Below are 12,739 nucleotides of genomic sequence, written 5' to 3' on the forward strand. Positions count from 1 at the left end.
GCATTCTTCGACGAAGGCCGGACTTTGGTATTGCATTTCAGCTTGGAGGCTTAACAATTAATTAATGAGTTTGGTCATTAAAAATCTGAAAATTGTAATTAAAATTATTTTTTTCAAAACGATCCAAAATTACGTTCATCTTATTCTTCATCATTTTCTGATTCCAAAAACATATAAATATGTTATATTCGGATTAAAAACAAGCTCTGAAAATTAAAAATATAAACATTATGATTAAAATAAAATGTCCGAAATCGATTTAAAAACAATTTCATCTTATTCCTTGTCGGTTTCTCATTCCAAAAACATATATAGATATATGTTTGGATTAAAAACACCCTCAGAAAGTTAAAACGAAGATAGGTACAGAAAAGCGTGCTTTCCCGCTCAACGCGACCATTACCGCACTATTCTGGCTTGTCGATTTCACTGCCTTTGCCACGAGCGGTGGACTGACGAAACTACGAGTATGCGGTCTTGGTGAAAAAATGCAGTGCGTTCAGTTTTATTCTGTGAGTTCGACAGCTTGACTAAATGTAGTAATTTCGCCTTACGCGACTTATTTTCTTTGAAGTCAAGTACATGTATAATTATTCAGCTTCCGTAATTTATTTACCAGAACGACTTCTAGTTCCTACTTTACTCCCTTTCCATCCATCTCTTCTTTGAAGTCAAGTATCATTATTTAGCTTCCATAATGCACCTGAACGACTGTAGTGTTCTTGTGCATTTCCCTTCCACCCCTCTTGTCTTTGAAGTCAAGTATTATTATTCAGCTTCCTTAATGTATTTACCTGAACGACTGTTGTTTTCCTGTGCATTTCCTACCCCTTTCCCTTGCGTTTTACAGCTTCCCAGTCCCATACTTTCGTTTTGTTCCCCGCGTCCCAGGTCGTTGACATAGAAAGAAGTGTGTCAGTTATTTGAAGACATAACTTTTTTATTTTTGTTAGCAAGGAGGACGGAGGGTAGTGGTAGAGGGAGTGGGTGGCGAGGGATATATGTCTCCGCGAAAAATCAAGTGGTCGACTGGCGTCGTGTACATACAAGATGGCACAAAACTCTCTCTCTCTCTCTCTCTCTCTCTCTCTCTCTCTCTCTCTCTCTCTCTCTCTCTCTCTCTCTCTGTGTTTTATGCGGTGTGCGCACAGTTCTGTCTGCCTGTCTGTGCGAGCGTGTGTGCGCACGTGTGTGTGTGTGTGTGGGGGGGGGGGTGGGCAGGGGGTAGGGGGGGAATACCTATGTGTGCAAGCTACATAAGAGAATCGGGCTTCAGTGGAGGGGCCGGGGGGCATGCAATAAAAGTACTCGTACAAGATTTGGCAGTAATAATAATAATAATAATAATAATAATAATAATAATAATAATAATAATAATAATAATCTATATCTATACATATAATAAAAGAGAGTGTCTGTCTGTGTGTGTGTGTGTCTGTGGTCGCCATACCTCTGAGATGGCAAGAGGCAGGAACAAGATAGTGTGCACGTAGACTCCCTAGGTGCCGCAGATGTGCACCTGGGTTTTAGTTTCTTGATTCATTGTTTCCTTTCTCAGATTATGGACCTCCCATTTATTGAATACAGCCTATATGGTGCAAGACCAGTTCAGTGCCTACTGTTCACCTGTAGCAAGCACATCATGCCAGTGATATTAGAGACTCGCTATTGCTCCTATGAGGGGAAGAAATGAAGAATGAAAAATTAACTGGACAGTTCCGGAAATTTCTAGAAGGTAAGGGAGATAACTCTTTTTTGTCTGTGGTCGCCATACCTCTGAGATGGCAAGAGGCAGGAACAAGATAGTGTGCACGTACACTCCCTAGGTGCCGCAGATGTGCACCTGGGTTTTAGTTTCTTGATTCATTGTTTCCTTTCTCAGATTATGGACCTCCCATTTATTGAATACAGCCTAAATGGTGCAAGACCAGTTCAGTGCCTACTGTTCACCTGTAGCAAGCACATCATGCCAGTGATATTAGAGACTCGCTATTGCTCCTATGAGGGGAAGAAATGAAGAATGAAAAATTAACTGGACAGTTCCGGAAATTTCTAGAAGGTAAGGGAGATAACTCTTTTTTGTCTGTGGTCGCCATACCTCTGAGATGGCAAGAGGCAGGAACAAGATAGTGTGCACGTACACTCCCTAGGTGCCGCAGATGTGCACCTGGGTTTTAGTTTCTTGATTCATTGTTTCCTTTCTCAGATTATGGACCTCCCATTTATTGAATACAGCCTATATGGTGCAAGACCAGTTCAGTGCCTACTGTTCACCTGTAGCAAGCACATCATGCCAGTGATATTAGAGACTCGCTATAATAAAAGAGAGTGTCTGTCTGTCTGTCTGTCTGTGGTCGCCATACCTCTGAGATGGCAAGAGGCAGGAACAAGATAGTGTGCACGTACACTCCCTAGGTGCCGCAGATGTGCACCTGGGTTTTAGTTTCTTGATTCATTGTTTCCTTTCTCAGATTATGGACCTCCCATTTATTGAATACAGCCTATATGGTGCAAGACCAGTTCAGTGCCTACTGTTCACCTGTAGCAAGCACATCATGCCAGTGATATTAGAGACTCGCTATTGCTCCAGTGAGGGGAAGAAATGAAGAATGAATAATTAACTGGACAGTTGCGGAAATTTCTAGAAGGTAAGGGAGATAACTCTTTTTTTGTATCCAAACAAAGGAGGTAAAGCTAATCATAATGGGATAGCGAGCGTCTTAAATTGCTACAGGGCTCCGCTTACTCCCGGGCGAAGCCGGGCTTAACTGCTAGTAATAATAATAATAATAATGAGAGCTTATATAGCGCGAACCACAGTGAACTGTGCTCTCCGCGCTTTACATATTAACTATGAATAAAATCCATACTATTTAAACATCTTCTTCTTCTTCTGCGTTCGTGGGCTGAAACTCCCACGTACACTCGTGTTTTTTGCACGAGTGGAATTTTACGTGTATGACCGTTTTTTACCCCGCCATTTAGGCAGCGTTAAAACATCAAATACATATATATCCCATGACCTGCCTCTTTGTCTCTGTTAGCTGAGGAGGTGATTATTCTGGATAATCTATAGTTAACCATATTATGGATAATCCATCATCACCGAGTCTCGATCTCACCTGTCATTGGTCATTGTCTGTGATCTCAGAGTCCAATTGAATAATTTATAGAGGTCATCTGCACATTTATCGTTGACTCCGGGACTACTTCCTTCAAAAAAACGATTGAGATATTCTGCGGTATATAAGTCGAACTCACGTTTGGCTAACGATCTACAAACGTTTTGACATTGAAAAAATAAAGAAAACAACAAAGAATACACATAATCTGCTGGGGTGAAAAGAGCTGAGTGAAGATTATGAGTTGGCCGAAGCAGTGATAGAGAGAGAGCGATAGAGAGAGACGAGTGATTCAAGGCGCACAACTCTAGTACGCTTCATGGGCAACCGCTTAGATCAATCCCGACAACAAAATCCTGATTCAAAATCCTGAGCGACGAAATAAAAATTATACTGAAACAGTATGCTTACAGTTTTGTTCATTTGCTATCGCTTTTAGAGCATTGATTGCTAAATATGGTTCAACAGAACAAGGCTGAATATCGTGCATATTTTCCCTCGGGTAGATTTTCAGGTAGGCCTATTACCTCGCCAGAGGCTCGGTAATACATGAAAATCGACCCTTGGGAAAATATGCACGATATTCAGAACTCGGAATGTGTAACCTATATATATATATACATTCTAACAAAAATAACGTAACAATAAACTTACAGCAACACATTTTCCCCTTATGGATAATACCATGCAATAGATGCACAACTCACAATAAATCATGTACAATGAAAAATATCAACTTCACACACACACACACACACACACACACATACACACACACACACACACACACACACACACACACACACACACACACACACACACACACACACACATTGTGCCACTGTGAACCACACACATCATGTACAGCCATATCTTTGAACAGGACAGGTAAATGGAATTCTGATAATCATCGGTCCACGGCCAATTGCGCGAGGACATTTAAAGTCCGGGCGGAATTTCTGACCAATCAACGACGAAAATAGCTCGAAAGTCCGCGCGGAATCCGCGAGGAATTCCGCGGGGACATGGCGTATCTGGCGTTCCATAGGGTCTTGGCAATGATCGCATTCATTAACAGCGCAACATCAATTGCTATTTGTAATCCTGCGTTTTGAAGAATTTGAGTGATCGCCCTTGATTTCAAAGCAATAACATATATATGAGTGTCCGGTAAATTCCCATTCCATATAAAGGCTTTTAAAATTGACATGATTGATGTTACTAGTATGCGAGTCAGTTGAGTGTATTCGGGTGAACCGTGACGTGTATGTTTTCATTAAAGTGCAAAAATGTTAACAGGTCATAAATATCGAAATGGCATAAGATTTTATCTCCAGCCATGTTTGGTAGCTTTCATTAAATTGTGTGTGTGGTATGAATACTGAATTCCATTCTGTGTCCTGACTAACATCAGAAAGGGACACACGTTGGTAATGTAAGCATTAAAGATACACCTAGTTTCCGTGGAAACATAGACACAGACCCCTTTATTATCTCAACGAGGAGAAACTCAGGTGTGGTGTATACAGCATTACAATATATAACATAAAACGGAAGAACATAAATAGAATATCGAGGCGCAAATAGTCTACTCATAATAGTTAAGATTAAGATGATAATATCAAAAACGACCATGTATACCACTACCGCGGATCGGTTCAGGAGTTTATAGAGGATATACAGCATCCTTTTTTTTCTCAACATAAACTGAACATCCACAGTCTAGCTACTTACTACACATTATGAATGCTTTACTACACATTATGAATGCTTTTCATAATTATAGTTATGAAAACATTGATGTGGGCGGGTGGAGTGATAGGGGGGGGGGGGGGGGGGGGGTTAGAGTGTTGCGAATAATTAAGGTGTAGGTTCGGAAGGAGAAGGAACAAAACGAACACTAACAGCAAGGTTGGATTCTTGCTTTCAGGATGATAGGAGTATAGCATGAGATAAATCAGTCAACACAAAAAGAATGTTTTACAGCGGAGCAGAATTCAAACACACGCACACACACACACACACACACACACACACACACACACACACACACACACACACACACACACACACACACACACACACACACACACACACACACACACACGCATGCTTTGATGATCCATTTAGTGATTTACCATGTTAGAAGTAAAACTTTTGGTCACAGGTCCTTCTCCTATGCTGCCCCTAAACAATGGAACTCCCTCCCCCATAACATTCGCCACATGGACTCAGCCTTTAAAACCGCTTTGAAAACCCACCTGTTCAAAATCTATCTGGAATAGTAGACAACCATCTACCTCATCCTGAACTCAGGTCAAAATGAGTTACTGCCCTTCGGGTCTCATTTATCCCTGACAGGATGCCTTTGTTTTCCTTCTCTGGAGAGGAAATCGATTGTTTACATATTTAGAGCTTTTCGTTATGTGTTATTGATATAAGCAGATTCGCGATCGTCGATAATGATTTTTCATGGTGTTGTGTAATTTTCAAATTACAAAGGAATTGATATGTAAGACAGTTTCAAGCGAGCTATCTTTCGCGGGTGTATTTACTGTGCAAACAACTCTAAAATATATATGGCAAAAGTGTCACGTGATAATCAACTTTGGCTACGAAGCAGACGACACTTTTTCCGTAACTAGTTTGGAGTGATACAACAATATCACGGTCTCCTTCCCACAGCAGCCTCAAAATGTCGACTTGTTTTGACCTTAGAACGATGTCTTTATCATAACTGTGAAGAACAGAACGGAGATCACTGTCGAAGTCGGCCATTCTACAAACACGTTCGTCTTTGGTCTGTTATCAGAAACATTAGCGAAAAACATATGGGAGATAACTCTGTTTTCTTGTTTTGATAGATTTCCCTTTAAAGGCAGAGTAAGCCTCCCGTTAACCATCACAGATACGGTCAGGCTTTTACACACAGTAAAAACACCCTTTCATTTAAACACTCACCAATTGAGAACATCCTAGGTGCCCTCTGTAAAGAGCGAACAATTTTCAAATAATTTATTTTTGCGTGGTTTATCTTACCCCTGAGCCATCGTGAACCCGTGTGATCCAGTTTTCCCCCTTTTCACAATGCAGTCGTCATAGTTAGTCATTTGAATGCGACTCGACGTGAGCTTATCTACAATAGCACGTTTTTTATGCACGAAACAACGGCTGTGGTTCACAAGAACTCTAGCGATGGCTTTTGACTGTTGAGAGGAACGGCGATTTGCACTGATAAACCGGGCCGTCGTCTGCTACGACCCTTGCGTGACCCTGCTTCCGGGCTTTTCTTTTTTTAAACTTTCACAACTTCGAATTGTCCTGATCTTGTCTTGATGAAAAACGAATTCTTTTATGATTAAAGAATGTTTGTGTAACAAGCTGTCAATTTATTATTTAGATTTTAAAAGTTAGGTCTAGCACCAAAACGAGGCGCCATTGTTGTAGAGGAGCAAGTCCACAAAAATAAATTCTTTGAAAATGTCTCACGCTCGACAGAAAGCAGCCAGGATGTTCCCGTTCGGTGAGCGTTCAAATGGAAGTATGCTTGTACTGTATTTAGACGCTCGGGGAGCTCTGTGATGGTTTACGGGAGGCTTACTGTGCCTTTAATGCGCGTAGTAATTATTCATCCTGTCAGAGAGACCACTGAGCGATAGCGTGGCCAATTCCTCGAGGAGGAATTCCGCGAGGACTTTCGAGCTATTCTCTACTCACTAAAAACATGGAATGGGAATTTACCGGACACTCATATGTTATTGCTTTGAAATCAAGGGCGATCCCTCAAATTCTTCAAAACGCAGGATTACAAATAGCAATTGATGTTGCGCTGTTAATGAATGCGATCATTGCCAAGACCCTATGGAACGCCAGATACGCCATGTCCCCGCGGAATTCCGCACGGACTTTCGAGCTATTCTCGTCGTTGATTGGTCAGAAATTCCGCCCGGACTTTTAATGTCCTCGCGCAATTCCTCGAGGAACAATGGAAATCAAAGGTTGTGACATGGATTTGAACACTAAGAATCATTAAAAATAAAAAAATGAATAAAAAATATCAACTATTTTTTCTGTTGAATGTCTATATCATTATCTAACTGGAGTATTATTGAAAACAATAAAGTGAAGACATTCTAGTTGTCATTTAAAATTCGTTATAATAATTTAAAGGACTGAAAATGCATGTCACAAAAGGGTGCTCAGCTCTGGAGTATAACCCCTGTACAATCATGCAAATGAGGACAGTGCGTGTTGTTTGTTTTTTTGTTTGCTTTTGATTTGTGCTATTATATTGAATGACTAAGACCGCGTGTTTTTAATTAAATTAATGATGAGCATTTTGAACATACAGTTCCTTACAGATGGACATGTTTTAGTAACGCGAGCGCACCAGGCCAGCAACACAACAGTAACTTTCTTATACACCCCCCCCCCTCCCTTCTTGATCTATGTATGTGTGCCTACCCATCTCTCTCTCTCTCTCTCTCTCTCTCTCTCTCTCTCTCCCCTGTAATGAACTTTTCGAGTTCTCTCTCTCTCTCTCTCTCTCTCTCTCTCTCTCTCTCTCTCTCTCTCTCTCTCTCTCTCTCTCTCTCTCTCTCTCTCTCTCTCTCTCACACACACACACACTGCCTACATATATCTCTCTCTCCCCCTCTCTCTCTCTCCCCCCTCTCTCTCACTCACACAGACACACAGACAGACAGAAAGACAAACAGAAACGTTTTGCGTTTTTTGAGGAAGCCATGGCACCGGATTGACCAATAGTCTTTCTGTGGGACTCACTCTCTCTCTCCCTCTCTTTGTCACACACACACACACACACACACACACACACACACACACACACACACACACACACACACACACTAAAAGCAACGTTTTGCGTTTTTTGAGGAAGCCATGGCACCGGATTGACCAATAGTCTTTCTGTGGGACTCACTCTCTCTCTCCCTCTCTTTGTCACACACACACACACTAAAAGCAACGTTTTGCGTTTTTTGAGGAAGCCATGGCACCGGATTGACCAATAGTCTTTCTGTGGGACTCACTCTCTCTCTCCCTCTCTTTGTCACACACACACACACACACACACACACACACACACACACACACACACACACACACTAAAAGCAACGTTTTGCGTTTTTTGAGGAAGCCATGGCACCGTTTTTTGAGGAAGCCATGGCACCGGATTGACCGATAGCCTTTCTGTGGGACTCTCACTCTCTCTCTTTGTCACACACACACACACACACACACACACACACGTAATTGCAACGCTTTGCGTTTTTGGAGAAAGCCTTGGCACCGGATTGACCGATTCACAGTTTTTATATTTTACACATATATATATATACAGTATAATATATATCTCTCCCTATTATTAATAACTTGTCCCAAGGTATACATATTTTAATTATATCTTATGACATAAACTACCTGTCGTTTCTTGAGCGAAGCCATGCCGCCGGGCTGACGACACATCAGTGGCATCAGCTTATTCGGCATGTGTCGGTAGTCGAAGGCAACGTCACCGTACTCCATGCTGATAGAAGAAATCCGACGAAATCCAACAGATCCGCGCGGAAATCTCTAGAGATCCGTGCGGAAATCTTCACATATCCGTACCAGAAATTCCAAAAGATTTGTAATGAACTTCCAGCAGATCCGCAGTAGGGAAAATACTACTGATTCGTACAGAAGATCAAACAGACACACAAATAAATATCTCCCAAGACTGGATCGAAAGCTGTCTTCAGATGTCCTGCGGCACTACATCAAGTTCCGCTGTGGCCTCTCGGTCTCAGTGAATTTCCTTTCAATTGATCCCTCTTTTACTTTGGGTACAGAAACACGAACTTATTTCATCACCAGTTCCAAAACTGTCTGACGGTCTCCATTGTCGAAAGGCACAGTCCTACTATCTCAGACACGCAGTAGGGCCTACTGTTATCTGTCTTAATACCGCTTTTTACTGCTTTTATTTTTAGGTTGTTACACGGACTGCGTAGTATCAGTGTCAGTTACTCCTGAACTTCGCCGACCTCGTCAGTCTGTATAATAGCACGACTAGAAATGTTACACAGCTCAGCATCTATTGCTAACCCTTGAGTACTAACTTTCCGTCAGATATTGACACATGTATGCAGATCATGTAATCAACCACATACCGTCCGTGTGTTGTAAAAAGTTGTTGACATCAATCGCACATAACAGCCACAACACGCAGTAGCCCTTTCACTGTTGGTACAAACCACACCGGGACCCCTCCCCCTTTTCTATGCTCCTCCTTGCATGGCCAGCTTCCCTTCACAGTTGCGGGTCAACTCGTTCGAACCATCCCACGATCATGGCGACAACAAACATCGAAGGCTGTCAGCAGAGACAAACATGTGGCACAACCATGGCAAGGCCGAACTACACAGTGCAGAAATACGGTCACTGGAATTTAGGGTTGCTGCCTTCGCAGACGTAACTGGGACACGCACACAAAAACGTGCGGCGCTGGAGCGATAGGCAGCACGGCAAACAAGCTATCCAGGCAGCTGTCGGCCCCACCGCAATGAAATACATCGAACGGGGAAGCTATGAGAAAAGGATACGATACGATACGTCTATTTCAGCGCAGTCCAAGCTGAACTGTGGGGGTGGTGTTGTGTCTGTCGAAGATCAAACCGACCTTTCCTTTCCGCCCCAAGCTGAACCCGTTGGCTTTGGCTTGTACTTTTCAGTTCATTGATCGGAGGGGTTCTGTGTACTCTTGCTCCCCGCGTCAACGTCGGTCGCTGCGACGACGACAACAGTAGCGGTGGTGGTGGCGTCAACTAGCGCAGCACACAGCCTACGCGACTGTCACTCATTCAACTAACACGCCTTTCACACTCTCTTCCGACACGTCTGGGTGATGTGTGTGCGCACTAAGAACTCGCAGTATCACCTCTACTACCACTACTGTACTTAGGTTGACCGACACAGATCGATCAATACACTGTTCTGGAATTGTCAATCACTCAGAACACCACACGCTGAGACAACACATTCCAAGGCTCGTCAATCGCCAGCGAAAATCTGTCACTGCTGACGTCATCGCCCCTTAAAGTACACGTGACACCATTATAATGTTCATGCAGGTATCGACTCACCCGTGGGTTATTTTTTAGTCTACTGCGCCTGCTCGCGTCGAAAGGACACAGCCACACACCGCAGACCCGCTGTTGTTAGTTGCTTCTTCAAACTAACACACAGCTAAAGATAACGGGCGCTCTATCTCTAGCGGCTCAAAGCAAGAACACTACACTGCACAAGTTTAACCTTCAGCTATTCGCCATACGCAAAACACACAGGAAACACCTGCCCCAGTTTGGTGGCACACTGACACACAAACACTTACGCAACTGAGACGCAACAACATTATAACTGCGCAGTTCAACCAGTCACGCCCTGGATCGTGGTACACCTGACTATATCCCCCGCCGGTTGGACACCCCTCTCTATCCCCCGCAAGAACGACCACATGGTAGGTGTCTCCAAACTACTGCATTTAAATGGTAGATAACAAAACGATCTTGTATTTAATGTTGTATTATACTGACTGGTACTGTTTTGTGTATCGGGTAAGCCAGTTTCCTTCCCATTTATGTTCTCCAGGACAGGTAATCTATACTTTCTTCTACGTTAAAAACTATATTAAAACACAGAGCATAGTCAACTGAAGGACTTAAAACGTCTTACTTGTCAAAGTCTAACTACTTCTGGATACTACTGCATTTTGAAGTTTCAGCGAAGCTTAGTTTAGACTAGCGACAGGTACTAAGATCAGCTGTGAAAGTTGAAGGGATAAGATCCCCCCGCGTAACCTGTTTGATTTTGTGCTGGTACACCCCACCACAACACTCGGGAAACACACCCAACCCCCAACTTTTATATAATGCTTAAGAAGAAAAGTTGTTCCGGACGATTGGTACTACTGTTAACATGACTTGTCTCCACTTTTCGCGGTTTGAGCCTAGGACATGTACATTTTCACAGACCATGCGCAGAAACATCTTCAAATTAATACACAAACAGAGCCCCACGCTCGGCGTCACATTCTAACATACTATTCGTTTGAACTCTCGTGCTTCTTCGCGCTCATAGGACAGAACCTGACCGAGGAATGCAGTGAAACAGAACAACATGTGTGAAAGACGTGCACCCGGCACATCGTCTTGACTGGCTAGAGCGGTCAGGGTGGTGCGACTATAAGGCTCCTCCGGGGTTGAAATATACAGGTACTTTGATCGTATCACTCACAAATTCCTTGTACTTTTTGTGACTGAACGCACACACACATGCACTCTTTTTCTAGTCTCGGCTCGCCGCCTTATGTTGGGTGTTGTCGGACTCTGACGTCACATAGCTCAAAGAACCCTAGATTATAACACCTTATACGCAAAGCATGTGCACAGAAGACAGCAAGGTATTGAAGATTACTCTGTGAGTACTAGAATCGTGATTCAAATGGTAATTCTGGAGTAATATGTAAGAAATTGAGACTTCTTTGCACATTTCATGAGCTTCAGCAGAAAATCGAACGTCACCTAAATTAACAAATGTACATATAGCTAAGACAAGTCTGCTTTAGAATACCTATACCAAATAATGTGATCTGTCTCAAACATACCTTCACGACACTTAAAAAAAGGGATAGAAAGAAGTGCACCGCATGCGGGGGGTGTAGCTGGGTGTATCACGATCCAGGGCGTGATCAGTTCGCTGATACGCCTGACATGTCCGCGAAGCCGCCGACTGACAAACCGTGACGACACAAAACAATGTATGTTAGTAGTAGGTACGCCAGAAGGTTACTGAGGCAGAAGGGGTCCAAGTCGACCAAAAGTGGGTGTTTTCCCTGTTCAGGGGGCAGGTTTTGACGAGTCCCGTTAGAGGTCATGTGTCACTTTCCTACACCCTCAATAATAATGTTTTTACCCAACGTAGGTTGATCTAGAAAAGTGCCAACACAAACTTTCACCGCAAAGTGCAAAGAAAATAGAATGTTCACTATAGTCATAACCAATGAAGCCTAATAACGACACGGATGCGGCAGCTTCGCATCGTTGTAACGTTCTCACGAGAACCTCCTTGTTAAAAAAATATATATATATATTTAAAATCCGTGCAAAGGAGCTTTTCCCTAACAACCACACTATCAAAGTGATCTGTGTTCATTTTTGTGATTGTATAACGCTTCGGTGAATAATTCTAATTAAATTGAGAGAGGAATTTTCTCCACACCTATCTGTACCTAGTTGAAAAATATACATTTTTTACGAGTTTTTTTTTCTTACTGGCAACATCGTTATAACTCCTATTGATCTATCCCTCAACTTGCAGAAAATTGACTTCGACAGTTACAGTGTTTATGCATTTCATAATTATATTATACGTTATTTGTATTTTTCACCAAAATATGACATTTTACACAGATCAAGACAGTCCGTGTTCCTCCGCGCTAGCGGTCGAGGTGAACAATGCTGTCGAGATCTGTGTAAAATGTCATATTTTGGTCAAAAACACAAATAACATTTATTTATCGATCGAATTTACTTAGTATTCCTATTACTTTTTAAGGT

At 42.5% G+C, this 12,739-nt stretch overlaps 1 protein-coding gene across 1 annotated transcript in view; it reads right to left on the minus strand.

Moving 5' to 3' along the window:
• Positions 1-10,830, minus strand: part of LOC138983266 (vitamin D3 receptor-like) — a gene marked incomplete at its 3' end in the record, with an annotated part of 22,668 nt that extends 11,838 nt beyond the window's left edge. Inside the window, 1 exon segment of the mRNA XM_070356695.1 lies at positions 8,565-10,830. Coding sequence (XP_070212796.1) covers positions 8,565-8,669 — 105 coding nt within the window.
• Between the last annotated feature and the right edge of the window lie 1,909 nt (positions 10,831-12,739).

Source organism: Littorina saxatilis, linkage group LG12 (genome assembly GCF_037325665.1).
Source record: "Littorina saxatilis isolate snail1 linkage group LG12, US_GU_Lsax_2.0, whole genome shotgun sequence".
Lineage (NCBI taxonomy): Eukaryota > Metazoa > Mollusca > Gastropoda > Littorinimorpha > Littorinidae > Littorina > Littorina saxatilis.